Source organism: Hemibagrus wyckioides, linkage group LG02, assembly GCF_019097595.1.
Source record: "Hemibagrus wyckioides isolate EC202008001 linkage group LG02, SWU_Hwy_1.0, whole genome shotgun sequence".
Lineage (NCBI taxonomy): Eukaryota > Metazoa > Chordata > Actinopteri > Siluriformes > Bagridae > Hemibagrus > Hemibagrus wyckioides.
The window spans coordinates 3,737,623-3,765,430 of record NC_080711.1 but is presented as its reverse complement, the minus strand read 5'-3'; the positions used below and the strand labels follow the sequence as shown (position 1 = coordinate 3,765,430).

At 41.3% G+C, this 27,808-nt stretch overlaps 1 protein-coding gene and 1 pseudogene across 5 annotated transcripts; both read right to left on the bottom strand.

Moving 5' to 3' along the window:
• Window positions 1–1,290: 1,290 nt before the first annotated feature.
• On the bottom strand, window positions 1,291–5,548 carry LOC131371016 (uncharacterized; annotated as a pseudogene).
• Window positions 5,549–8,999: 3,451 nt separating this feature from the next.
• Window positions 9,000–18,461, bottom strand: slc16a6b (solute carrier family 16 member 6b). 5 transcript variants are annotated; one of them, XM_058418592.1, is made up of 7 exons: window positions 18,324–18,461; window positions 15,533–15,783; window positions 14,736–14,764; window positions 14,442–14,585; window positions 12,690–12,818; window positions 11,726–12,580; window positions 9,000–11,552 (listed from the first exon to the last, which is right to left on the bottom strand). In XM_058418592.1, exons 2-7 carry the CDS (start codon window positions 15,691–15,693, stop codon window positions 11,332–11,334), a joined length of 1,539 nt encoding a protein of 512 aa, XP_058274575.1. In that variant the 5' UTR covers window positions 15,694–15,783; window positions 18,324–18,461; the 3' UTR covers window positions 9,000–11,331. The 5 variants fall into 5 exon arrangements, with proteins under 5 accessions (XP_058274575.1, XP_058274567.1, XP_058274558.1 ...); XM_058418584.1 differs by lacking the exon at window positions 18,324–18,461 and adding an exon at window positions 17,076–17,535; XM_058418575.1 differs by lacking the exon at window positions 14,736–14,764 and having other exon boundaries at window positions 18,324–18,451.
• Window positions 18,462–27,808: the final 9,347 nt, after the last annotated feature.

The following is a 27,808-nucleotide window of genomic DNA, read 5'->3' as shown; positions in this document are numbered from 1 at the left end:
TTTATTACGCGTTCTAAACCCGAACCTGCCATTTTGTAGATTAGTTTCTAAGCAGAATCTTTAAATTTAGCCTATTAAAAGTACCTACAGTTATTTTTATTAGCTTATATGGCACAACTTTCCCCGTGTACGCCTATGACAATCGACTTTTATGACAGAGAAGCTTCTGTAGGTGACAAATATTTTGGTTTGCTATTAGCGTGGTAGCGTGCAATCTAGTCTGTCTTAATTGGGACTGTAGACAAAATATACAATTATAACTATATATATATATATATATATATATATATATATATATATATATATATATATATATATATAATAGTTGCATTAGAACAAAGAACTACTGTCATAGGCATTGTTTAGAGTGATTAATAATTGATAATAAGCTGGGGTATGCAAAAATGGGGGCCGCGGTCGCTCTAGTTGTTAAGGCTCTGAGTTGTTCATCGTAGAATCTGGGTTCAAGCCCCAGCCCTACCAAGCTTCACTGATGGGCCTTTAACCCTCTTTCCTCCAGGGGCAATGTATCATAGCTGCCCCTGCGTTCTGACCCCAATTTTCTCAACTCAGGGATATGCAAAGAAAAGAATTCCACTGTACTGTAATGTATGTGTGGCGATAATCCTCAGTTCAGTTCAGTTAAGAGTCCTGGGATGAGCAGGGGACGGTTGCTATGGTTACAACAGCAGCTCTTAGGTGTAAAATCTACAGCACCTAGTTGAGATCATCTAAGCAAGGATGAGACTTAAAATGGCTTTTTACATGCTTGTGCTTTATACAAACTAGTGTAAAAAAAAAAAAAAAAAGTACCCAATGATGTCCCCAAGGCCTAAGAAAGCGGCGGCAGCTTTAGTTATGACTCAAGTTATACTAGTGATCCACAGTGATCTTTTCATTTAGTTCAGTAGTATTTCAGTAGAATTGTATTCTCAGTATTGTAAGAGTTGACAGGATGTGCATGCTGAGGCTTTTTTGCTTTGTTTTGTTTTTTGAGAGAGAGTTTGGAGTCAACACCCACAGCCTGAGCCACAAGAGGATCACAATGAGCAGTGAACGAAACCGACACGTGAAACGAAAGAGAAACGTAGAAACCGATACTGTGCTTACGTACAGAAACTTGTTATAACACACAGTAATATTAATCTGTTAATAACATTCAATGGCTTCAGCAGAAAGGAATTCATGTCAAAGCTGGAAGGAGTTCAGAAATGACTCAGATGCTCATACTCATGTTGTTTTAAATAAGAACTACAGTCTCTCTGTCATATGTTTTGTTTAGAAAGTATTTTATTTTTAGTTTCTCCACAGCAGGATAGTGTTTCTGTCCAGGACTGGAAACCTGGCTGTTAGGGTAAAGGGAAACTCAAGTCACTTGAAGAAAGCAAAAACTACCAACCAAACTACCAGCATTAGTATTTATACTCGAGATCACTTTAATAACATTTTCCATACATGGTAAACATATTAAATGCATTCATATGAGACATCTCATTTGTGCGCCTCTAGCCTCTCTTCTCTCCTTTCTCCATCTCTCTCTCTCTCTCTCTCTCTCTCTCAGCTGCTTGTCTTGACTTTCCACACAATGACGCCACCCAGCAGAATCCCACCGAAGAAGGTAATGAAGAGTGCAGCAGGCAGCGGGATGATGCTCAGGGAGGAAGCAGAGGTTCGATCAATGGAGAACTGAGTCAGCGCTGAAATGCTGCTGATCTGTTGGGAGAGTAAAGCATTAAGATTAGATTCATATCCCACTCCTAGGTAAGAGTCTGTTCTCTCCCAGGTGGAGGAAGGAACTTTCTGAAGAGCCAGACAAAGACTGGAACTCAACACTTCAACAAACACTAAACCTGCAGAGCTGAAATAAAAACAAACTGTACTGCTTTTGTTACTCTAACTCATGTACTGGTTTCTGATCTAATCAAGTTTTAATCTTATGGCATTATTCGCCTAAATCTTTTTTTTAATTATTCTATTATGAGGATTTTTGTTTTTCAGCACAAATTAGATCATTATTCACGTTGATGTTGCAGTAGGTCTCGGTGCATTCCCATACTCTGGAAAAAAGAGGCTCCTTGTGGTCCGTAAAGACATGGATGAGTGAGTTCGGTGTCCTGATCTCAACCCCTTAGAACACCTTTGGGATGAATTAGAGCAGAGAGTGGGACGTCTGCTTTTACACGCACATAATATGGAGTTGTTACATTACTTTTAGGACACAAAGTTTAGGAGTGTGTTTATGGGAATTTTTGACCATTCCTCTAAAAGCACATTTGTGAGGTCAGGCACTGATGTTGGATGAGAAGACCTGGCTCACAGTCTCCACTCTAATTCATCCCAAAGGTGTTCTATGGGGTTGAGGTCAGGACTCTGTGCAGGCCAGTCAAGTTCCTCCACACCAAACTCACTCATCCATGTCTTTATGGACCTTGCTTTGTGCACTGGTGTTCAATCATGTTGGAACAGGAAGGGGTCATCCCCAAACTGTTCCCACAATGTATGGGAGCAGGAAATTGTCCAAAATGTCTTGGTATGAAGCTGAAGCATTAAGAGTTCCTTTCACTGGAACTAAGGGGCCGAGCCCAACCCCTGATAAACAACACCTGAATGCAATGAATTGGAGCAATGAAGTGTCCCAAAACTTTTGGCAATATAGTGTATCTATCTATTTAAGGTTCTATACAGAACGAGTCCTGCATTCTTAATTACCATCTTTGTTATTATTGTAGTTTTTTAGCTTTATAATCAGCTTGATATTTTAATATCTATGTGAATTTTACAGAATTACACCCAGCTACCATTTTCATGATTTCAGACTATAATGTTTAATTTTGTTGGGGGGGATAATCGTGAGCGCATCTCTTTTTTCTTCTTACCCATCCGCCCACGCTGAGAATCCATCCCAGCAGCTTCGTCCTGAAGTAACTCAAAGAGGCTTCCAGTATTTCCGAGAAGACGGTGGGCAGGTTAGCCAGAACCTTCTACTCAAGAAGAAATGAAGAATGTGAGTCATGGGGCACAAAACACAAAAACACAAACACCGTGATCTACAGCACAACAGACGTCTTCAGGACCTTTGCAGCCAGCTTTCCAACCGCGTAGAACAGCACGATGATTCTTCCCCAGTTGATCTTTCCGTCGCTGAAGACGCTCTGTGCCAGTTTGGAAAAAGTATTCTTATCACCTAGACGTGCTAAACCATCGATCAATTGCCCATTAATTAACACTTACTGTTTCATGATTGTATCATTTTCCAACACTGCAGAGATCACTCTAATCGTCTGACCCAGCTCAGCAAAAAGCTTCTGATCCTGCTTATTGGTGAAAGGTTGAACCTCTGGGAGGTGTGGTGGAGAGATGTCTGCTCCTCTTCTAGAGGTATTTATCTGATCCTGAATCATACTGAAGGACAGAAAGAGACTGATATACTACTCTTAATAATCCACACAGGAGCCAGAGTTTCTTACATGGATCTGGTAAACAGCATAATGCTGTTCGATGTTCATGAGATTCAACAAGTAGAGCTTGATTGCCAAAAAGTGTGTCTAGATCTTCTTGTTGAACAAGCATTACTTTCAACAAAAAATTAAATGTTACAGGAAAATGTGTACATCAGTGTCTGAACTACATTTCCTATCAGCCCCAGCAGGTCACATGTCCTAATCATTAACATTTCTGGCATTTGGCAGACGCCCTTATTCAGAGCGACTTACAATCTGTCTCATTTTATACAACTGAGCATTAAAGGTCTTGCTCAAGGGCCCAGCAGTAGCAGCTTGATGGACATGGGATTTGAACTCACAACCTTCTGATTGATAAGTCCAGCACCTTAACCAATAAGCTATTATATCCTCTTAGTAAGTTGTTGTTGTATTTCTGTCATCCATAGTTTGTTTTCTGATTTAATAAATAAATAAATGGGGATGTGGTAGCTTAATGGTTAAGGTGTTGGTTATGTGTTCAAATCCCAGCTCCACCAAGTTGCCACTGCTGGGCCCTTGAGCAAGGCCCTTAACCCTCAATGGGGTGGTGGTAGCTCAAATGGTCAAGGCTCTGAGTTGTTGATTAGAAGATTAGGGTTCAAGCCCCAGCACCTTCAAGCTGCCACCCTTGGGTCTATGATCAAGGCCCCCAACCCCTCCTGCACCCCCACTACTTCCCCCTCTGCTCCAAGGGTACTGCATTATGGCTGACACTGAGCTCTGACCCCAACCCTCCAAGGATGGGATATGTGGTTTAGTGGTTAAGGTGTTGATTGTGAGTTCGAATCCTAGGTCCACCAAGCTGCCATTGAGGAAGGCCCTAAACCCTCAATTGCCCAGTTGTGTACAGTGAGATAAATTATAAGTCGCTCTGAATAAGGACGTCTGCCAAATGCTGTAAATGTAAATAAATAATCTGCATCATCTATTGTGTGGCAGTCAGTAAAGACTGCCAGTAAAGACTGGACTGGACTAAAGACTCAGTAAAGACTGGACCCAACACTGAGTGATTAAGAGTCCTTGGATTTAGAAGTATTTCAGAAGAATTGTATTCTCAGTTTTGTATTGTAAGTTGACAGGATGTGCATGCTGGGGTCCGGGGTAGAAATCCACAGCTGGAAAACAGAGACATCTGTATCACTGTATCACTGAATCAATGAGCAGAAACGAAACTGAAAGAGAAATGTAGAAACTGATATTGTGCTTACGTACGGGAACTTGTTATAAGACACACTAATATTAATCTGCTATTAAACATTCGGTGGCTTCGGAAGAAAGGAATTCGTGTTAAGGCTGGAAGGAGTTCAGAAATGACCCTGATGCTCATATAAGTTGTTTCAAAAGTTGATGTAACGCACTAGGTCTTAAGCAGTGGCGGCCGGTCAATAGGGGGCGCTTCATTACTGATAATAAAACCCACATTGAACTCATTCACAGTACATTAATTACATGCTCTAACAGTTGACTTTAACAGTAACATTTTCAGTATTTTATCATAGCAGTAATGAAACATAATCACCTGATTAAATGGCTGTTTACAGTCCTGCATTACTAACAGTTTGGTTTTAAGTTGCCCATATTTTTCCTAAATTAAGGACAGGAAATTATCTCTAATCGTTTTATCCGACTTCACTCCGAGTTTGAGGCTGAAGCTTAATTCCTTATAATGTTTCACATTGTATGTATTTCTCGTGCCAAACACACACACACACACACACACACACCTGTCCTAAATTGTCTATTAAATTGTTTACATGGAATCAAATAATCTCATTCTCACCTGAATAAAAGAGCTTCTCCGATCTGGGCATCTGTGGTTGTGCAGAATAAAAGTGCACACTCAGAATCTACACACATCATTCATAAATAAAATAAAATAAAACAGGGGGGGGGCAATGATATTTACCGGCTGTTCCTTCGTCATCCATAGTGAATGCTGTAATCTTGCTTTTGGACTTTGTGTAGTTAAAACCCGTTCACGAAGAACACGTAAAAGTGAGTGAAAAGCCGGTGTGTTTAATCCACGGTCGCGCAGTGACGTCAAGGCATCCAGGAAGACGTCTCGCGCTTTATAGTACCTATTTACCAGTAGTGTGAGTTTGTCACGTGCCTTAGAGATGAATATGTTAGCATAACTACAACTGAAACTTTACACAAACACCCTCGGGCATTTAGGAGAAGTCTGTATGTACACTTAAACACTGTTTACAACATTCCGCAGACAGGTTTTGTTCGGAGTGACGTATGGAAGTGAAGCTGTTTTTGAAACGATTTAGTCTTATCACTGTATGAACACAGAGGACCGCTCCATAGGGGTTAGCTTCATGTGATACTGAAATATATTTCTTTGAGAAATTCGATGAGGCCTAATATTGCATGTTTTTGATGTGTATTTTATGTTGCTTATAACTAATTCTGGATTAAAAGTAATTAGGCAACCAGCTTTCTAAAAAATTGTGAACATGTGTATAATATCCTTTTTAGAAAATTCTTAGTGTTTTTGATTGCTTTTTATTATTAATATTTTAACCTTTATTGATCCTTCAACCAGTACTTCAGCTACCAGCTTTGTCAACACTGTAAACAGTATACCATAATGCTAATAAAGCTCATTGAACCGAATTAAATCGACATCTTACACCCTCCAGAGCAGTGTCCCAAAGCAGTTTGAAGTCTCTATCAGTGAATTCATCAACACTGGTTCACTAGGTCACAGACTCTCAGACACCCGTCGCCTGAAGACGGTCAGTGGCTCGGCTGTTCAGACATCCAGGGGAAAGTTCTTTCCACCATCAGGTTCAAGGATCTTTACTGTGAATACCACCATATGTGCAGACATACAGAGGAATCGAAATACCGTTTCTCTTCTCTCGTCAGTATTAACATTGTCATTTCAGTCAGTGAAACAAAGAACAGATTTTTGTGTGACGGTATCAACAGTATACTTGTAATAAATAGTTATAAATAAACCAGTGAAAAAATAAATTGAACATCTGAATGAATATACACTATATTGCCAAAAGTATTCGCTCACCTGCCTTGACTCGCATATGAACTTAAGTGACATCCCATTCCTAATCCATAGGGTTCAATATGCTGTCGGTCCACCCTTTGCAGCTATAACAGCTTCAACTCTTCTGGGAAGGCTGTCCACAAGGTTTAGGAGTGTGTTTATGGGAATTTTTGACCATTCTTCCAGAAGCGCATTTGTGAGGTCACACACTGATGTTGGACGAGAAGGTCTGGCTCTCAGTCTCCGCTCTAATTCATCCCAAAGGTGTTCTATCGGGTTGAGGTCAGGACTCTGTGCAGGCCAGTCAAGTTCATCCACACCAGACTCTGTCATCCATGTCTTTATGGACCTTGCTTTGGTCACTGGTGCACAGTCATGTTGGAAGAGGAAGGGGCCAGCTCCAAACTGTTCCCACAAAGTTGGGAGCATGGAATTGTCCAAAATGTCTTGGTATGCTGAAGCATTCAGAGTTCCTTTCACTGGAACTAAGGGGCCAAGCCCAGCTCCTGAAAAACAAACCCCACACCATAATCCCCCCTCCACCAAACTTTACACTTGGCACAATGCAGTCAGACAAGTACCGTTCTCCTGGCAACCGCCAAACCCAGACTCGTCCATCAGATTGCCAGATGGAGAAGCGTGATTCGTCACTCCAGAGAACGCGTCTCCACTGCTCTAGAGTCCAGTGGCGGCGTGCTTTACACCACTGCATCCGACGCTTTGCATTGCACTTGGTGATGTATGGCTTGGATGCAGCTGCTCGGCCATGGAAACCCATTCCATGAAGCTCTCTGCGCACTGTTCTTGAGCTAATCTGAAGGCCACATGAAGTTTGGAGGTCTGTAGCGATTGACTCTGCAGAAAGTTGGCGACCTCTTCGCACTATGCGCCTCAGCATCCGCTGACCCCGCTCCGTCAGTTTACGTGGCCTACCACTTCGTGGCTGAGTTGCTGTCGTTCCCAAACACTTCCACGTTCTTATAATACAGCTGACAGTTGACTGTGGAATATTTAGGAGCGAGGAAATTTCACGACTGGATTTGTTGCACAGGTGGCATCCTATCACAGTTCCACGCTGGAATTCACTGAGCTCCTGAGAGCGACCCATTCTTTCACAAATGTTTGTAAAAACAGTCTGCATGCCTAGGTGCTTGATTTTATACACCTGTGACCATGGAAGTGATTGGAACACCTGATTCTGATTATTTGGATGGGTGAGCGAATACTTTTGGCAATATAGTGTATATATATATATACATATATAAGTGTAGACAGTGAATTCTATTAAATATACAAATATATTCTAAGGTGCAAATAAGCTGAAAGTATATGTAAACATGAACATAGACATGAAGATAAATGTAAACATTCAGAAGTTAGATGCAAGATGTACATGTATACCTAGTAGTCCAGTCTCGAAATGACCAGAGACTGAACACCTGAGCAGTCTGTGTGGATAACAATAGCCTTCTGATGTTGTAGAGAAGAAACCCACATGAGAGTGTCACATTAGCAACACGAGAGGAAAAAGGGCGGTTGATTGTCCATGGTTACCCCAAGGTTGCAAGCAGAGGTCGAGGGGAGATCAGAGAGTTGTGCAGGGATATCGCAAGATCCTGACCTGGGGATAATTCACCTGGGATGACCAGCAGTTCAGTTTTGCTGGGATTGAACCAGACAGGTTAACCTTTACTCTCCATGTGCATTAATAAGTCTTGGGTGTCCATGATGACCCTGTCACCAGTTCACCGTTTGTTATTGCTTGGACCACTTTTAGTAGGATCTGACCACTGCACATCATGAACACCAAGATAAAACGATCAGAAGGTGGCGCTGTTGGACCAGCTGTAATATTTGTGTTTATGTATATTTCTGTTATAGACCGTTACAGCGGTATGGAATTCTCGATTCTGATTGGTCATTAAGTCTTGATTCATTTTCTATAACAGCAGCAATGGAGTTGCTGATCTGATGATGAACATGCTTCACATATATGAAAGGAGTCTCCTGTTTCTACAATCTAGTGTTTTTTAATCTTATTAAAGCGAGAGGGGGAAAAAAAAGAGAAAAGCACTGATTATTTTTCTGGCATAATAATCATAGTTTAAAGTTTCAGTGTGTGAAAATGATCCTTTTGCCCTCTTGCTCTGAAAAGGTTCTTCTCCTTCTGTGGTTTCGGTTCTATTAAGTAGTCTTTATTTGTCACATATACATTACAGCACAGTGAAATTCTTTCTTCACATACCCCAGCCTTGGAGAGTTGGGGTCAGAGCACAGGGTCAGCCATGATGCAGCACCCCTGGAGCAAAGTGGGCTAGGGACCTTGCTCAAGGGCCCAATGGTAGCAGCTTGGCAGTGCTGATGCTTGAATCCCAATCTTCCGGTCAACGCCCCAGACCCTTAACCACTTCAGCTACCACCACCCCATAACATGAATGTAAGTTTGAGGTGTAGTGGTGACCCTTCTCTGATTACTGGACCAAAATAAGACACCAGTGACACAATTTTTATTGAAAAAAATGTTTATCATTATTTAAAAAAAAAATTTCATCCAGGGAAAATTAAAGATGAACTAAGATGCCCAATGTGATGTTAAAGTAAAACACCAGCAACATACAGTGCAATCCTAAACATTATGTCCGAGACAAAATACAGCAAAACAAAGCCATTCAAGTCATAAAGAGTGCATGTGTGCGTGTACATCAGGGTTCAAGTCTAACCGTCGCCACACCCCAATACAGATCTAAGCGTAAAAATGAGATTTTATACTGTCACTACATGTGGCGCTAACTAGCAGGCCTGCTAACTAGCTAGCTGAGTAAACAGTTATCACTCACTCAAGTTTTATTGCTTATGGAAAAAAGCTTCGTGTGCCATTTTGAGGTGTCGGATTTGAGCAAAGCCTTTGTGGTAAATACATTTCGAGTGCCGGTCACTGGACCCGGCGTACGGGGAAACGGCGACAGCAGATACGAAGAGAGCATAAAACCGGCATTGGGGCGCAGTCTGTCCTTGTTACATAAACACAGGTAGGCTTCAGGAGTGCGATTGTTTCTCACCAGCAACGTATTCAAGTTTGCTGAAGAGTTCAAATCAGTGGATTAAATACCAAAATAAATATTATGATTGGTGTGGTGGCGGTAACGCAGGAGATATACAGATATACATGTATGCATACGATGTTGCTACATTCATTCTTCATCTGTTTTTTTTTTTTGTTAAGAAAACAAAACCGAACATGGAAGATGGAAGACGTCACTGGAGCGTAAGGAGACAAACAAATCCAACACATGAGATGTCGTCGTCGTGAGCGTCGGAGACAAGATCTGTCAAAGTCTGTTGTCTAAGGTTCTTCAGAGGTTCCTTAGAGGGTAGTGCTGTGATTTGAAAAAGGCTTCTTCTTAGAGATCCTGTGAAGCTGTGAATCTCTTCATAACATCACACGTGTGTAACCTTAAAGGTTTGGAGGGGTTTTTTTTAACTAAAATACAAAAACAGATGATGCCTCGTTGGCAAAAACAAATTTGTATGATGCTTGGAGTTGAGTCTAATCCAGGCTCATGATTTAGCTTTGATCGTGAGATTATCCCCTAGTTTAGAGTGGCAGTTGTCATAAGTGGCAGATCATCTAGGATGCCTACAGTGTTGTGTGTCTGTGCACACACACACACACACACACACACACACTGTAGTAATAAAAAGACTAATCTAAGTGCTTAAATTATTCAGCAGACAAGAAGTAAACGAAGTCATGCAGCGTGTTTGGATCAAAAAGGAACATTCTAGAAAAATGGGACAATTTAGAACTTCTGCACCTCTGAGACGCCTCAACCTCATAAGGGGTCCGGTTACAGATGAGCCTAACAACCATTAAAATCAAACTGAAATTAAGTTTAGCTTTAGCAGATCTACAGTCCCTTGAAAAACAGCCATTTCAACAAAACTCCACCCCCCTATGAATGACCACGCCCAGAATCCGAATCTTGACTCACATCCTTCATTTTTTCCACTCAATCATTCATGAGTTTGTGATTTAAGCTCCACCCTATGGGAGCTGATTGGCATTCATCCTCGCACTGGACTTAAATGAAAGTGGGCGTGGCTAAATGATTCAAAAGGCAACAAAATAAGAACATTAATCATAACTTCGTTAAAAAATTTGAAACCTTGTCAACCGCCTGCTGAAAGCTGACCGGTTGATGGCAGCTACGTCCACTGAACTGAACCACGCCCCTTATTAAAGACCACACCCACTTTCTATAGTATCATGCCTTAAGTTCATTGGACCACTGGGAATGATTTCGACTTCATCAAAACACTCTGCGTGATTCTGTGCTTCTCATCGAGCAAATTAATCTGCCATTTTAAAAAAATTAATTGAACCTGCCCTCTAATAAGTACAGATATAAAAGAAAACTACAAATAAACGATACAGCGCAGAGTCAGGGAGCTTAGAAAAGAACCGCTTACAAACATTGTTCTCTTTTTTAAATACTGCCATATAAATTACTTAACCGGGTAAGTAACCGGCAAATAAATTAGTTAACATGGAAAAAGAGAAAAGAGTTGGCAACTTGGTATTGCCAAAAACTAACTGGTGATGTCATGTGTCCTCTGTAACATCTCGCTTACACAACTTCAACACAGTAGTAAAATCAAGACTATGTTAATGAGAAGAGCAGCATCACCAGCTTGAGGTTTCATTTGGTCTGGAAAAAAACCAAAAAAAACAAACAAAAAATGAAATACAAATGAAGAAGGGATCGACATCCATAATGTCAGACTTTGGATGGATTGTTCAAGTTTTGCATGTGTTAGAGTGTTCGTGTTAGCAGCTCAGACTTGTCCTGTCTTCTTTGGAGTCTCCAGAGTTATGTCCAATTCCAGGAAGTCATCGGGCATGGCTTCCTTTTCTACACATTTCCTGTCCCTCTTGCAGCAGCTCCAACCGGTTTTAGCCGGTCGCACCAGAGAAAGGAACAACGTGCCGACGCACACCCCAGCCGCGCTGGAGTAGAACGCCGAGCCGTAATCTTGCGTCGTGTCCACCAACATGCCTGCAACACACACACACACACTTTCATGAACAAAGCACATCTGGACTAGGTTTGTATTCAGAGACGATTCGGGATATAAATCAAGTCATGGTATCTGTTTGGAGACGTTCTACTTGTGTTCAAAGGAACTCAGCTGGACTAATTCGTACGCATGACTTTCACACAGTGTGTACCTGCGAGCGGTGGACCGGCGAGCCCGGCGAAGCTCTGGATGAAAACGTAAACTCCGGCACCCATCGTCATCCTCTCCATGCCCAACACGTCGTCCTCGGCCAGCATGGGGATGTGGGTGGAGGCGACCGTCCCGAACAGGAAGCCGCAGGCGGCGCAGCAGGAAGCGAGTGCCCAGAAGTGCGAGGAGACGGCGGGGAAGAGCGCGAGCACCAGGCTCAGCAGCACCGTGCAGATCAGCAGGATGTAGACTTTGCGGATGGGTTTGCGGTTCATCACCCAGCCGATGGACAGCCGTCCGAAAATTTCGGCCGCCGCCATGAGGGAGAGCATGTAGGTGGCCTTGCTGCGCTGCACCCCGTACGACACGCTCAGCTCGATCACGTAAAGCTGCGGCGCGAAAAATCCCAGCGTGGCGAACAGCCCGAAGAGGGAGTAGCAAATGAAGCTGGTGTCTTTTAGCAGCGAAAAATCGGAAAAGCCGAAAAGCTTCCTTTTCCTCTCTTCGCCCTGGTTTTGTTTTAGAGGAGTAGAAGGTAGTGCCTGATCTTTCTCTGCTTCCTCCAGGTCCGTGATGTCGGCGGCGGCGTTCTGCTCCTCCGAGGCGATGGACTGAACGCCGGAGTCGACGGAGTTCAACGAGGTGCGCGTGAACTCGTTCTCCATCTCGTATTTGCTTTCCTGATTCGTTTTAAGGGGAGAATGAGGACCTTCCAGTTCCTCTTCCTGTTTTGAACATTCAGGCTTTATGAGGATCGGTCTGAGCAGGGCGCCACAGCCGATCATAGACGCCTGAAGGAGCCCTATGACGATCATGCAGTTACGCCATCCGACCTGGTCTTTCAGAGCACTGAAGGCTGAGGAGGAGAGCGATGAAGGGATGAAAACAGGAGGAGGAGTGTTATCATGGTGACTTTATTATTACGACCAGAAAGCATTAGATATCATAATTACACGGCTGGTTACCTGGAGCCAAGGCGAAAAGAGAGAAACACTCTCCGGTAGAGGCAAAGGAAGTGACAAGTGACCTGCGCTTGTCGAAGTACTGTGAGAGGATGGTGACGGTGGGCAGGAAAGTGAGGCAGTAACCAAGGCCTGAAATAAAACAGCACAAAGGAAGAATAACAGCCACGGGCTCGGGTCATGCTAAAGCGCTCGGCCATCGGCTGCCGTCGGAGACTGTGCTGAAAGAAAACTGCAATTAAGAGAGAGACACAAAAAAAAGGACAAAGAAAGAAAATTGTTGCGTTAGGGGGTGGGGTTTCTATAGAGTAGAAACAAAAGTGTGATAAATGTCAGGGGAAAGCTAGCAGTACACTGAAATAAAGAGTAACGGCAAAAGAAACCGGTCAGATCGGACTAGCCGTTTGCATGGTTTTGACAAGCAGGATTCAAATCAGCACGGGCAAATTACAGCGATAATCAGGAGTAGGAGTAATAACAGATCTGCATGACTCAGCAAATTGCACAAGAAGGGAAGGGCAGGCTCGGTCGTGGGACGGCTCGGATTCCCGCTCACTACCTTCAGGAAAAATGATGGTTATTTACATAAGAACAAAAAAAAAGTAGAACAATATGCCAGTTTCACGCTGTCCTGTCCTTACAGAGCTAAAACAGGAAGTGGGTGTCGTCACGTCTGCTTCTCAGGTTCACCCCCGAATACGAGCCTCATCATGTTTTCTTATCGCCATCAGTATAAAACACTTGCAACACAAAGGTGAGCTAATTAGCTAAACATGTCCTTTGCTGACCAGTTGTGAAGCCGTGATGAGGGCACAGAGCTTTGACACACGGTGGTCGGGTCCGAGGGAGCCAGAGGACCCCATTTTCATCAGACCAGTCGTGTCCTTCATATTCTAGTTTCAGGATATAGCCAAAGCCTTTAGCTAATAATCACACATCAACTGTGGCTTCTTTTCCCCTGCATACCAACAGACAGAAACGGATCATGAAGCAAAGAGATTAAATGTAGCTAAAAATGAATAGAAATCTGTAAAAACCGTGTTGGAAATGAATAAAGTTCAGGGAAGCGACTGTGACTCTGCTTTATGTCAACACCACAGTGTTGATTATTAGCTAACTATTTAACCACTAGCTACTGAGCTAGCTAACTAAAAAGCTAACTAACTAGGTAGCTAACTAAAAGCTAACTAGCTTTTGCGATTTTTATTATTATCATTATTGTCATTATTATTTTTATTATTATTATTATTATTATTAAAGATTTCCAGTTCAACAGGTAGTACGGTGTGATGGGGTTTCCGCTTCCTGTGAAACGCATGTAGCCTCCACCGACCGAGAAGAAATGTTCTGTTTGCTTTTTGTTATTAAACACACCTGAGTGTGTGAGTCTGAGGGAGTTCCATGATACGGATCACACACAGAACACACACAGAACAAGGACGTCTAACACAAGCAGCAGCAGTAAGTCAAGCTGACTGACCAGACAGAAAGAATCCATGTTAAGGATGGGATTTTTGATCGTCCTGTCATACGACTGATACAGGAAGTGGATTAAACTGAGACAAAATATCAACATATCAGATTTCCCCCCCAGTTTGCAGGATGGTATGTTCCATGTTCACAGATACGGTATAAGTTTAGTATAAAAGGTTTGTTCCGGTTTGTAAAAGACTTCAGCTTGATTTAGTGCTAGTAAATACTTCTCAGTGACCTGGATGAACGAACACACACACACACACACACACACACAAGTACCTGCAATAAGGCCTGTGGTGATGTACATCTGAGTGATGGAGGTGGTGAATGCGGTGGTGACGGTTCCCAAACTGACCAGGAGACCTCCGACCATCACAACCGGCTGAAATCCAAACCGCTTACTGAGAACTGAGGACAGGGGAGCTGCAAACACACACACACACACACAGATCAGGAGCTGCTTCTGTGATGTTACAAAGAAATATGGAAGAAATGTTTATGTGTGCCGTGAACTGTGAGAAGGTGTATTGCCTTGTTAATTCTGTTCTCAGAGCGTCGCCTCAACGCCCTTACCTTTAAGCTCAGGGCAAGAATGATAACACCTGAGATTTGGCAAACACACACACACACACACACACAGACACACACGTTCCTGTAATGGTTCACAGGAGACTGCTCGCATGGCTGCTGATTGCACGCCATCTTCAAAACTGTGTGCTTACGCTAAAAGCTCTTCCTTTAATAACCCATTTTCTAAAATGCGTCTACTCCTAATGAGAGAAATGAGTCTCAGTGCAGTCGCGATCTAACACCTACAGGAAAAGAAACATGCTCAAAGTAACACGGCGCCAGATTTCTACACTGTCATCCCTCCTAAAATAAGTCACTAAAATTATTTTCCCTGAAAACAGATTCATTTATAATTTCTTTTCTGTAAAATTGATTCTAAAAAAAAAATTCCTTAAAATTGTTTAAAGATTCTTTCTTTTTTCTCAAAAAAAAAGGTTTTCTCAAAATTTTATTCCTTAAAATAAAAATTACCTAGTAAAACATTTTTTTTTGCTTTTAATCGGACACTAAAATTATTCCTTTCTGTCTTAAATAAGATTTATTAATTATTTCAAACAAACTTAATAATTGGCCTTAAACAGTCATATTTCCCCATAAAGTGTTCTTCTTTTTTATATTTTATTTTTTCAAATTATATTCTTACCCTATTTCCCCCTAAGACACATCCTTCATTTTTTCCCCCCATTAAAACACATTTTTTTAAACACTATATTTTTTTGTTTGGCAGAGAAGTCTCCAACATAGACCCCCCCCCATTTTCCCAAAAACAGACTGATCATCATTTACTGAAGCTGTCTAACCTGTGAAGGACATGACGAAGACGCAGATGGAGATGATCCAGGACACCCGGCTGTTCGTCTCTCCAAAATCGTTGGTGAGGTCCTGCAGGAAGATGCCGAAAATCTTGATGGTGCCATAGGTGAAAACTTCCACAAGGAAGAAGGCCACAGCCACAACCCATCCCCAGCCTCCGTCAGGGGTCTGCGGGTAGACTTTGGGTTTCGTGCAGCCGCACAGCATGGGCATCGGTCCCATCATGGTTGCGTCCTGTCTGAGAAGCGGGACAGTACAGATTTAATGATATTCCTGTTGCACTAATTAGGGGATGGATGTAAACAGTGATATTATTATTTTGTGTCTCTTCCTGCCTTCCTTCTCTCATGTTGATGTTGTATTCAAATCAGAAAATGCTCAAAGGCACAATATAACAAAGGCCTCCCGTTTATGAAGATCACACCCTGAATGACGTGCACAAAAGACAACATCAGGTTCGCAACATCAGGTTCGTCTGAAACATTTTTCATCTTCTTCTTCTTCGAGGGAATCTGAACATGTATGTAAACAATCCGCCCTCTGATGCCTCTGTGACGCACGGCGTGTTTGTTCTACTCACATCCAAAAAATTCAGGTGTAAAACACCTTACTCAGACTAAAAACATGACACTGTTTACAATCAATTACCAGTTACAACAATTTGTTTATATGCAAATGAGGTGTCATGAAACTCATTTTATTGCCATATCATATTTGTAAAATATAAAATATGACGATGTATATAATCAAATTTAAATGTAATGTGTCACTAATCTAATCTGATCTGATTATATAAAAGACGTGCTTTAATTAACACAAACACTGCATATTTTTTATACACTATTAAGACCATTGAGAAAGGAATGCGCCGGTTGCCTCAGAAAATGCAAATTTCTAAACGCTCAGCCAATCACATGTCAGTTCTGTGCGTTTCTTATTAATATTCATAAGCCGGCTCAAAGAGGCTTTACAGCGCGGGTGACGGTTTTTTTTAGATGACCCAACGCATGGGCGGAGTTTACTCCAGGAGGACACCACAGTAAGAAGCGGTAGTAAGTCTAGCTAGTTACAGGAACCGAGACAGAACATGGTGTAATTTCTGTCAGCTCCTACTTCCGCCATTTGAACCCATTGTTTGATTTATTTTCTTCCCTGTAGCTGACAGAACATGTTCTAGACGGTGCAGTTTGAGTTCGAGGCGACCTCAGCATCACTGTACTGCACAGCAATGCGGATCTAAACACTAAAACTCCCTGAGAAAACCGGCTTCAGCCAGTCAGGGCAAATCATTTCCTGATTAGAAATAAATTTAGAAATAAATCCAGATCCTAAAGGTTGTGCTTTCTGTCCAGTAATCTCACTATGGTGAAGATTTACACGTTTTTCTTCTCGTAGGCAAATGAAGGACACCAACAGAGAGAGAGAGAGAGAGAGCAGAAAAGCACATGATAACCTCTATACAACCCTGGAAAAATGGAATAATCTGTCAGAGAGAAAAATATTCAGCAACATTAGCTAAGCTTTACTTACCAAAAATGGTGAATAAGCGTTGGAAAATATTCGGTGGTCACTCAAATAAATAAATAAATAAATAAATAAACTCCAAACTATCTCAGCAACCTGACCGGCATCTTAACGTTCACGAGCTATTTTTTTTATTTTTTTTTTGTCCACCACCAGACTGTGTGAATGTGGGTGAAAATGTAGAGCAAACTTGGCCACGGTTTATTTCTCTAGATAAAAGAAGTTACTCCTTCACGTTGATCCAGTCGCTTAAAATATACTATCGCTCGCTTGCTCTAACACAATGATAACTCCGTTTCCAGCGCGAGCATCACCTATCTAACCTATCGAACCTATCTAACCGGTTCGTCCTCGTGGTTTTCTCTCTTTCTCTCTTTCTTTTTTTTTCTCTCTTTCTCTCTTTCTTTTTTTTTTCTCTCTTTCTCTCTCTCTCTTTTCCCCCTCTTCTCTCTTCTTGGCAGATTTTTATACCGGCTCGAGCCGGTATGGGAGACGCGCGCGCCACCGCTATTGCGAGGCTGGCGACGGGCGCGCGCGTGCGCGTGTCCCTGCCGCTGCGCGCTCCCGTGTCGCGCTTTCCGTTAAGAAGCCTTGAGGAGCGCGGGCGCGCGCGCGGGCGGCACAGGAGACACGTCTGCACACAAAATCCTAACTCTTCAGATTTAATACTACATAATAAATTATTTATATATAAATATCAGCGCCAAACAAATATAATAGTATAAAAAATATATTTTTTACATAAATAAAACCATAATTTCCGCTCTTTTATATTTATATATGTTTTAAAAAGTTAAAGAATGCATTGTTTACAAAATTATTTCGATGCATATTTTTTCAAGAAAATAATTTTTTCCCCCAAACCAACAGGTCTCTATCTATCTATCTATCTATCTATCTATCTATCTATCTATCTATCTATCTATCTATCTATCTATCATCATAATATATGCATAATATCCATAAGCACTTTTAAATGCTGGAAAGTATTTTTTATTGCAAAAGAATAAAGAATAAACCTTGCATTTTGCACACTTATCTAGATGTTTTGCATATTAATGTCCTGATTTGTACTTTATAAGAAAAAAAAATAATCCTGATATTTTAAGCATATTTGCGTAAACACCTTATATACACACAAAAGACGAAAGGAAATGAACGCAAAAATGAACGTCTTTTTACATGAAACTAGCTTTATATAGTTGTGTTTATTGATGTCTTTATTTATTTATTTTTGTTTCATCCGTTGTTTACCTGGCACGTGAAGATGGTGTGTTTCTGCAGTGATGGCGAACGAAAGCCAGAGTCAGATATATCCGGGGTCGCGCGCACAACACTGCAGTGTAGTGCAGAGAGAGAGAGAGAGAGAGAGAGAGAGAGAGAGAGAGAGAGAGAGAGAGAGAGAGATGCTTCAGCGTGCGCGTGAGGGTTTATACCGGCCAGATCAGGTTTATTCCAGTTCTGTGCTGCTGCCACATTAGAGCCGAGACACGCGCTGTTCTCTTCCTTACTGCTCTCTGGCGAACAATTAAAACACACCCTTTCCTGCTCACAGGAATTTTCGGGTGTTATTAAAGGTGTTTATTAAAGGATAATTCTACGCACCGTATGTGCGTGTGAAAAAGTTACAAGAATTAATAAATAAATTAAACACGCTACACGAGGGTAAGGCGGCTGCCCGTTGACGTCATGCGCATGCGCACTCGGCTCACAAGGCAGGGCTGATAAGGACTTTATCTGCAGTTTCAGAAGAACACCCTGTTAACTTCTGCCGCGTTTTTTTTATTTTTTTTATTTATTTATTCATTCATTCCCCCATTAGGTCAGGACAAGGGAGAACAAAACCGCCATGTATAACACCCTGAAGGAAAACTCAAACGAACTGTCACACACAAGTCACGTGCTCCCACCCATCATATGCCCTTGATGTTATATTTTCCGAATGTTTTTATTTTTGCTTTTTCATTTTATTTCATTTGCTTTGTCCATGTATCTTCATCTTTCCAAATATCACTCACATCCTTACAGATACAAAAGCATAACGTAACTTATACATTATCTAGATATTGCATAATAAATCAGCTATATGCTGTATATATTTGTTACTTTATTATTTTATATTCTGTGTATTTATTGTTCATTAACAGATGAACTGATTAAGCTCCTGTTGTTGGTCTGTTCTGTTTTGCTCTGGTTGTGTTGTGCTGTAGTACAGCCTGTACTTGCTGCTCTGTTACCTGAGCAGGGTGTGTTAATGACCTTTGTGCGTGTATTTTGTACAGGACATGAGGGAGGTGAAAGAGATTCACTCAGTTAAAGTGAGGCCATGGAGAAAAAGTGAAATGTAAACACCAACCTCTTGGTTAAAAAGCTAACCTCAAAGCTCCACAGACGTGTTTAGTGTCTGAAGTATGTAAAGTTTTGTTGTTTTGTGGCCAGGAAGCTAGTTAATGAGAAAAGAAAGCCAATTATTATAAATACAGGAGACTAGCCATGAGCTAGCATGATATTAAACGGGCTAAACCACATTCTAGCATTAAAGTAAATACAAGAGACTAAACCAGAATGTATTATTATAGTGAACCACAAACTAGCCTTCTAGTAAACAGGCTAAGCATGCTATCTACAACCTCGCTAACAGGCTAACTACAAACTCTCATTATTTTAAACATGCCAACACCAATCTAGCATTATAGTCAACAGACTAACCACAAACTAGCCTTATAGTTAACAAGCTAACCACAAACTAGCCTTATAGTTAACAAGCTAACCACAAACTAGCCTTATAGTTAACAGACTAACCACAAACTAACCTTATAGTTAACAAACTAACTACAAACTAGCCTTATAGTAAACAGACTAAGCATGAGCTAGCATTAGAGTGAACAAGCTAACCACAAACTAGCCTTATAGTAAACAGACTAAGCATGAGCTAGCATTAGAGTGAACAAGCTAACCACAAACTAGCCTTGTAGTAAACAGACTAAGCATGAGCTAGCATTAGAGTGAACAAGCTAACCACAAACTAGCCTTGTAGTAAACAGGCTAAGCATGAACTAGCCTTATAGTAAACAGGCTAAGCATGAGCTAGCATTAGAGTGAACAAGCTAACCACAAACTAGCCTTGTAGTAAACAGGCTAAGCATGAACTACCATTATAGTTAACAGACTAACCACAAACTAGCCTTGTAGTAAACAGGCTAAGCATGAACTACCATTATAGTTAACAGACTAACCACAAACTAGCCTTATAGTTAACAGACTAACCACAAACTAGCATTATAGTGAACAAGCTAACCACAAACTAGCCTTGTAGTAAATAGGCTAAGTAGGAGCTAGCATTATAGTTAACAAGCTAACCACAAACTAGCCTTACAGTCAACAGGCTAACCACTTCTTCTTGATGTGTTTCACAAGACATAAAAATTTAACAAAAAGATGTCACAGAGATAAAAACAGTTTGCCATGAACAGATGTTTTAAAGTATCCACCTGAAAAGACTGGGTCCAGTACCAGAGACAAGTAGCTCTACTGGACACTGCGGTCTGTAAGAGAGGTTAAACCTGCAGCTTTTGCTTCATTAAAGTAACAAACTGACAAAGTCAACATGTTCAGACAAAGTTGTTGAAAAATGTGTTTGTTTTACAGCAGTCATATCTCTGAAGGGCCACTGTGGCCAAATTAGCATTATTGTAAATAATAACTAGCAGACTAGCCATGAGCTAGCATGATACTAAACAGGCTAAACCACATTCTAGCATTAAAGTAAAAACAAGAGACTAACCAGAATCTAGTATTATAGTGATGAGGCTAACCACAAACTAGTCTTCTAGTAAACTGGCTAAGCAGGAGCTAGCATTATAGTTAACAATCTAAAAACAAACTAGCATTTTAGTAAATACAAGAGACTACCCACAATTTAGCCTTATAGTTAACTGGCTAACTATAAACTATCAATATTTTAAACATGCTAACAACAAACTAGCATTATAGTAAACAGGCTAAGCATGAGCTAGCATTATAGTTAGCAAGATAACCACAAACTAGCATCATAGTAAACAGGCTAAGCATGAGCTGGCATTACAGTTAACAAGCTAACCACAAACTAGCATTATAGAAAACACAGGAGACTAAACACAATCTAGTGTTATTGTAAACAGGCTAACCACAAACTAGCCTTATAGTAAGCAGGCTAAGCACGAGCTAGCATTATAGTTAGCAAGCTAACCACAAACTGGCATCATAGTAAACAGGCTAAGCATGAGCTAGCATTATAGAAAACACAGGAGACTAAACAGTAAACAGGCTAACCACAAACTAGCCTTATAGTAAACAGGCTAACTGCTAAAGCAAGTCAACAAGCTAACAACAAATTAGCATGAAACAGGCTAACCACAAACTAATATTGTTTTATGCATGCTAAAAACAAACTAGCATTATAATAAACAGGCTAACCATGAATTTGCATTATAGTACACAGACCATTCATAAACTAGCATTAGTAAGGGACATTAGTCTAACTAAGTAGCATTAGTAAGGGACGTTAATCTAACTAACTGTCATTAGTAAGGGACATTAGTCTAAGTAACTAGTATTAGTAAGGGACGTTAGGCACTGCGTCTTTAATTCTCCAGATGAAGCCTGCTAGCTGTAGCGACGTGATGTAACTCTCATCATTTGCTCCAGCAGCGCTCTCGGGTCTGAGACAGAGTTCAGGACCCTGGACAGCTCCGAACCGAATCCACCCACACGCCCGGGTCAGCCCTTTCACTTCAGAGGAAATCCTGACTCACTTCCTCTGTCTGGAAATACGGAGGCGGCAGCGAGCCGAGCTTCCCTCTGCCTGGACTCGCTCCCGAACCGACGACGTCAAGCACGTTCAGCTCACTTCCCACGCAGGAAGTTTTCACTGCCACATGAAAGGCCTGGAACTGGAATGATAACTTTGTTCCATTAAATTATGGGTGTCGTCTGCCTGAAAGGCTCGGGGGGGAGGAGGAGGAGGAAGTGAATCTCCTTCCGTACTGGAATATTTTTGGAATACCGGCATCTGGTTTGATTTATTTCGAAAAATTCATTCAGTCTGGTCATCGCAGCCACAAAGACTGAAAAGCATCCACTGAGTCATTCTTTCTGAATCATTCACATTCAACTGATTTAATTTGTTTTGAATCATTCTCTCTGAAAACAAATAGAATATGTGATTGACCAGGACCAGTGTGCTAATGCGCTACTTCTAATGCGCGAGGGTTTCCATATTAACGACTCCTGCTGTGTAACTGAAGATCTTTGAATCTTACTTCCATTGCTTAACCTTCCGAATACACTAATAAACAGACTAAGCACTAGCATTATAGCATTAGCGTTGAGGTAAACCAGCTAGAAGTGAATACTAATTACTAACTAGCATTATAGTAAACAAGCTAACAAGAAAAAAGTAAACAGTAAACAGGTTAAACCACAAACTAGCATTATATTAAACAGGATAAACGTGAGCTAGCATTATGGTAAACAGGCTAATCTTGAGTTAGCATGATAGCAAATAGGTTAACAACAAACTATCATTAAATTTAACGGGCTAAACCACAAGCTAGCATTATAGTAAACAGGCTAAACCATAAGCTAGCATTATAGTAAACAGGCTAACCATGAGCTAGCATTATAGTAAACAGGCTAACTACAAACTAGCTTTATATTAAACTGGCTAAACCACAAACTAGCATTATAGTAAACAGGCTAACAACAAACTAGCATTAGGCTAAACCACAAACTAGTATTATAGTAAACAGACTAAATGTGAGCTAGCATTATAGTAAACAGGCTAAATGTGAGTTAACGTTATAGCAAACAGGCTAACAACAAAACAATAAAAACAAACCAGCTTTATATTAAACAGGCTAAATCACAAAGGCTAAACCATAAGCTAGCATTATTGTAAACAGGATGAACATGAGCTAGCATTATAGTAAACAGGCTGATCTTAAGTTAGCATGATAGCAAACAGGCTAAACCACGAACTAGAATTATATTAAGTAGGCTAAACCACAAACTAGCATTATAGTAAACAGGCTAACAACAAACTGGTATTATAATAAACAGCCTAAATGTGAGTTAACGTCATAGCAAACAGGCTAACAACAAACTAGCTTTTATATTAAACAGTTAAAATCACAAACCAGCTTTATATTAAACAGGCTAAACCATAAGCTAGCATTATTGTAAACAGGATAAATGTGAGCTAGCATTATAGTAAACAGGCTGATCTTAAGTTAGCATGATAGCAAACAGGCTAATTACAAACTAGAATTATATTAAGTAGGCTGAACCATAAACTAGCATTATAGTAAACAGGCTAACAGCAAACTAGCATTATATTAAACAGGCTTATCTTGAGTTAGCATGTTAGCAAACAGATTAACCACAAACTAGTATTATATTAAACAGGCTAAACATGAGCTAGTATTACAGTAAACAGGCTAAACGTGAGCTAGCATTATAGTAAACAGGCTAAACGTGAGCTAGCATTATAGTAAACAGGCTAAACATGAGCTAGCATTATAGTAAACAGGCTAAACGTGAGCTAGCATTATAGTAAACAGGCTAAACGTGAGCTAACATTATAGTAAACAGGCTAAACGTGAGCTAGCATTATAGTAAAAGCGGTAGACGCACCACAAACTAGTGAGAATTGGACTGTTCTGAAGACAGTATGTCATTGTGAGGAACAGATTGGAAACATGGTTCATCTCCACGCTGCACTGCTTCAGGCTCTGAGAGGTTTATAAACAGCTCCATGTTGGCTGCTTGTTCTTCTGCATCTGGCTTTTATACAGTAGTTTCTTGCAGGATGGGTCTGTCTCATGTCTCATGTCTCATGTCTCATGTCTTGTGTCTAAACTCCTGGTTCCCTCGTCTCCTTGTTTTAAATTCTTCAGCTGTTTGTTTCCAGTTCCTTAGTTCCCTGGGTTCATGTCTCCTAGTGACCTTGTATCATTGTGTCTGCTTCACGTCTGTGTTTCCTAGTGACCTAGTGACCTTGTATCATTGTGTCTGCTTCACGTCTGTGTTTCCTAGTGACCTAGTGACCTTGTATCATTGTGTCTGCTTCACGTCTGTGTTTCCTAGTGACCTTGTATCATTGTGTCTGCTTCACGTCTGTGTTTCCTAGTGACCTTGTATCATTGTGTCTGCTTCACATCTGTGTTTCCTAGTGACCTAGTGACCTTGTATCATTGTGTCTGCTTCACGTCTGTGTTTCCTAGTGACCTAGTGACCTTGCGTCATTGTGTCTGCTTCACGTCTGTGTTTCCTAGTGACCTAGTGACCTTGTATCATTGTGTCTGCTTCACGTCTGTGTTTCCTAGTGACCTAGTGACCTTGTATCATTGTGTCTGCTTCACGTCTGTGTTTCCTAGTGACCTAGTGACCTTGTATCATTGTGTCTGCTTCACATCTGTGTTTCCTAGTGACCTAGTGACCTTGTATCATTGTGTCTGCTTCACATCTGTGTTTCCTAGTGAACTAGTGACCTTGTATCATTGTGTCTGCTTCACATCTGTGTTTCCTAGTGACCTAGTGACCTTGTATCATTGTGTCTGCTTCACATCTGTGTTTCCTAGTGACCTAGTGACCTTGTATCATTGTGTCTGCTTCACATCTGTGTTTCCTAGTGACCTAGTGACCTTGTATCATTGTGTCTGCTTCACATCTGTGTTTCCTAGTGACCTAGTGACCTTGTATCATTGTGTCTGCTTCACATCTGTGTTTTCTAGTGACCTAGTGACCTTGTATCATTGTGTCTGTTTCATGTCTGTTTCCTAGTGACCTAGTGACCTTGTATCATTGTGTCTGCTTCACATCTGTGTTTCCTAGTGACCTAGTGACCTTGTATCATTGTGTCTGCTTCATATCTGTGTTTCCTAGTGACCTAGTGACCTTGTATCATTGTGTCTGCTTCTCGTCTGTGTTTCTGCTGCTCAATTTTCCTCACTTTTCTGTAACTCTGTACTTCTCATTGTTTCCAGTTTCCTCGTTCCTCCTGTGTATTTTTCTTTTATTTAAAGCATTCGGTTGTTCTTCTCGCTTCTAGTTAACTAGCTCTCCTTCTTTTGTTGGGTTTTTCATATAGTTTCCCTTTCTCTCCTGCCACTAATTTCCTTAGTGTCTTTGTTTCATTTTCTTCATCCTCATCATCATCATCTCTCTCCCTCTCTCTCTCTCACCCCCCCTCTCTCTCTCTCTTTGTTTCTGGTTTTCTAGTCCTAGTTTTTCACTTTCTAGTGTCCGGTTAATGTCTCGGATCTAACCAGAAATAATCAGAACTAACCAAGAACTTAACCCATACTAAGCCATACCAAGAACTTAACCCATACTAATTAACCTAAACTAATCAAAGCTAATCCAAACTAACCAAAGCTAACCTAATCTAACTCATAGTAACCAAAAACTAATCAGAACCAAGCCAAACTTTCCAAAACTGATCTGAAACTATAGTCTCACTGCGGACTGTTAAAATGTACTGGCTGTTTGGAATATCACTCAAATGGCCTAAAGAAAAGTAGGCACTTCCTGGCTGCATTTAACGACGCAAAGCAGCCGACTCTCTGTGGAGCCTCTGAAAGAACCCTAGCAGCTCTGGAGACTTCATTAGAGAGGATTAGCAGACATCAGTGGTAACCTGGCTCCAGTTAGAAACTAGCGTATCATGGTTCTGAACAACTTTAACGACATACAAGCTCGAGTTCAAACACGGCGTGCCGGCTGATAAGAAACCGCACAAACACGGCGAGATGGCGATAGCGCACTGCCTGCCTGTGATGCAAGACCGCTGCTATGGCTTTTATAAAACCCTTGAACTCACACGCTGATAAAGAGATAAGAAGTTCTGTGACTGAATATCACTTTTCACGCTTCGACTTCTGACATTTGGATGACCCGAGATATCGATATGTACTAACGTCAAAAGAATAACACGGTTCTGCATCCTGTCTGGAACGAAAAACATGATAATTCTATAAAAAGGAGATGGTTGGTACACTGGTGCAACATAGCGTAGAGTAACTGGTTTTGTTCCAGGGCAGCATGGTGGCTTAGTGGTTAGCACTGTTGCCTCAAGAAGGTCCTCGGTCCGAATCCCGGGTTCGAACAGGCAGGGACCTTTCTGCGTGAAGTTGCATGTTCTCCCCGTGTTTACTCCAGGTACTCCGGTTTCCTCCCACAGTCCCATAGGAGTGAGTGTGTGGTTATCTGTCCATATGTATGGCCCTGTGATGGACTGGTGACCTGTCCAGGGTGTACCCCTGCCATTCACCCAATGTGTGCTGGGATAGGCTCCAGCAGATCCCTGTCACCCTAATTAGGAATAAAGTGGGTATAGACAATGGATGGATATTTTTAACCTGGATTACTGTTGAATCAGAAATACTCGATCAGCTGAGAGACAGAGAGCGCATGAGTCAGAAACTCCAGTGGATTGTTCATAGAGTGAGAAATAAATATTAATATGCAAATGCAGGAATGCAACACTGCAACATTTTCAACCCCCAAGCCTCGCCTTGTGGCTCATCCCATTTCCATTACATTATATAAGGAATGTAAATCAGTGCTGCAGTGTCTCAGTGTCTCAATGTCTCAGTGTCTCAATGTCACAACGTCGCAGCATTACAGTATCTCAGTGTCACAATTTCTCAGTGTCTTAGTGTCTGATTCTCACAATGTCACCAGTGTCTCATGGTCACAATGTCACAGCGTTACAATATCTCAGTGTCACAATTTCTCAATGTCACAGTGCCCCAGTGTCTGCCACAATGTCTCACTGTCACAATGCCACAGTGTCTGATTGTCACGATGTCTCAATGTCACAGTGTCACAATGTCTCAATGTCACAGTGCCAGTGTCTGTCATAATGTCTCAGTGTTCCAATGTCATGATGTCTCAATGCCACAGTGTCTCAATGTCACAGTGCCAGTGTCTGTCATAATGTCTCAGTGTTCCAATGTCATGATGTCTCAATGCCACAGTGTCTCAATGTCACAGTGCCAGTGTCTGTCATAATGTCTCAGTGTTCCAATGTCATGATGTCTCAATGCCACAGTGCCAGTGTCTGTCATAATGTCTCAGTGTTCCAATGTCATGATGTCTCAATGCCACAGTGTCTCAATGTCACAGTGCCAGTGTCTGTCATAATGTCTCAATGTCACAGTGCCAGTGTCTGTCATAATGTCTCAGTGTTCCAATGTCATGATGTCTCAATGCCACAGTGTCTCAATGTCACAGTGCCAGTGTCTGTCATAATGTCTCAGTGTTCCAATGTCATGATGTCTCAACGTCACAGTGTCACAATGTCAGTGCCAGTGTCTGTCATAATGTCTGTGTTCCAATGTCATGATGTCTCAATGCCACAGTGCCAGTGTCTGTCATAATGTCTCAGTGTCACAATGTCACAGTTCCAATGTCATGATGTCTCAACGTCACAGTGTCACAATGTCACAGTGCCACAGTGTCTCATAATCTCTGTGTCTCAATGTCACAGTGCCACAATGTCTAAATATCACAGTTTCATTGCCACAGTGTCTCAATGTCTCATATCACAATGTCTTATTGTCCCAGTGTCGTGTCACAGTGTCTTATTCTCTCAGTGTAACCCTCAGGTAACAGGAAGTGTGGTCAGGTATATAAATATCATATAATAGAACATCAGGAAAACAATTGACACAAGCAAAGAAACTCCAGTCCAGACA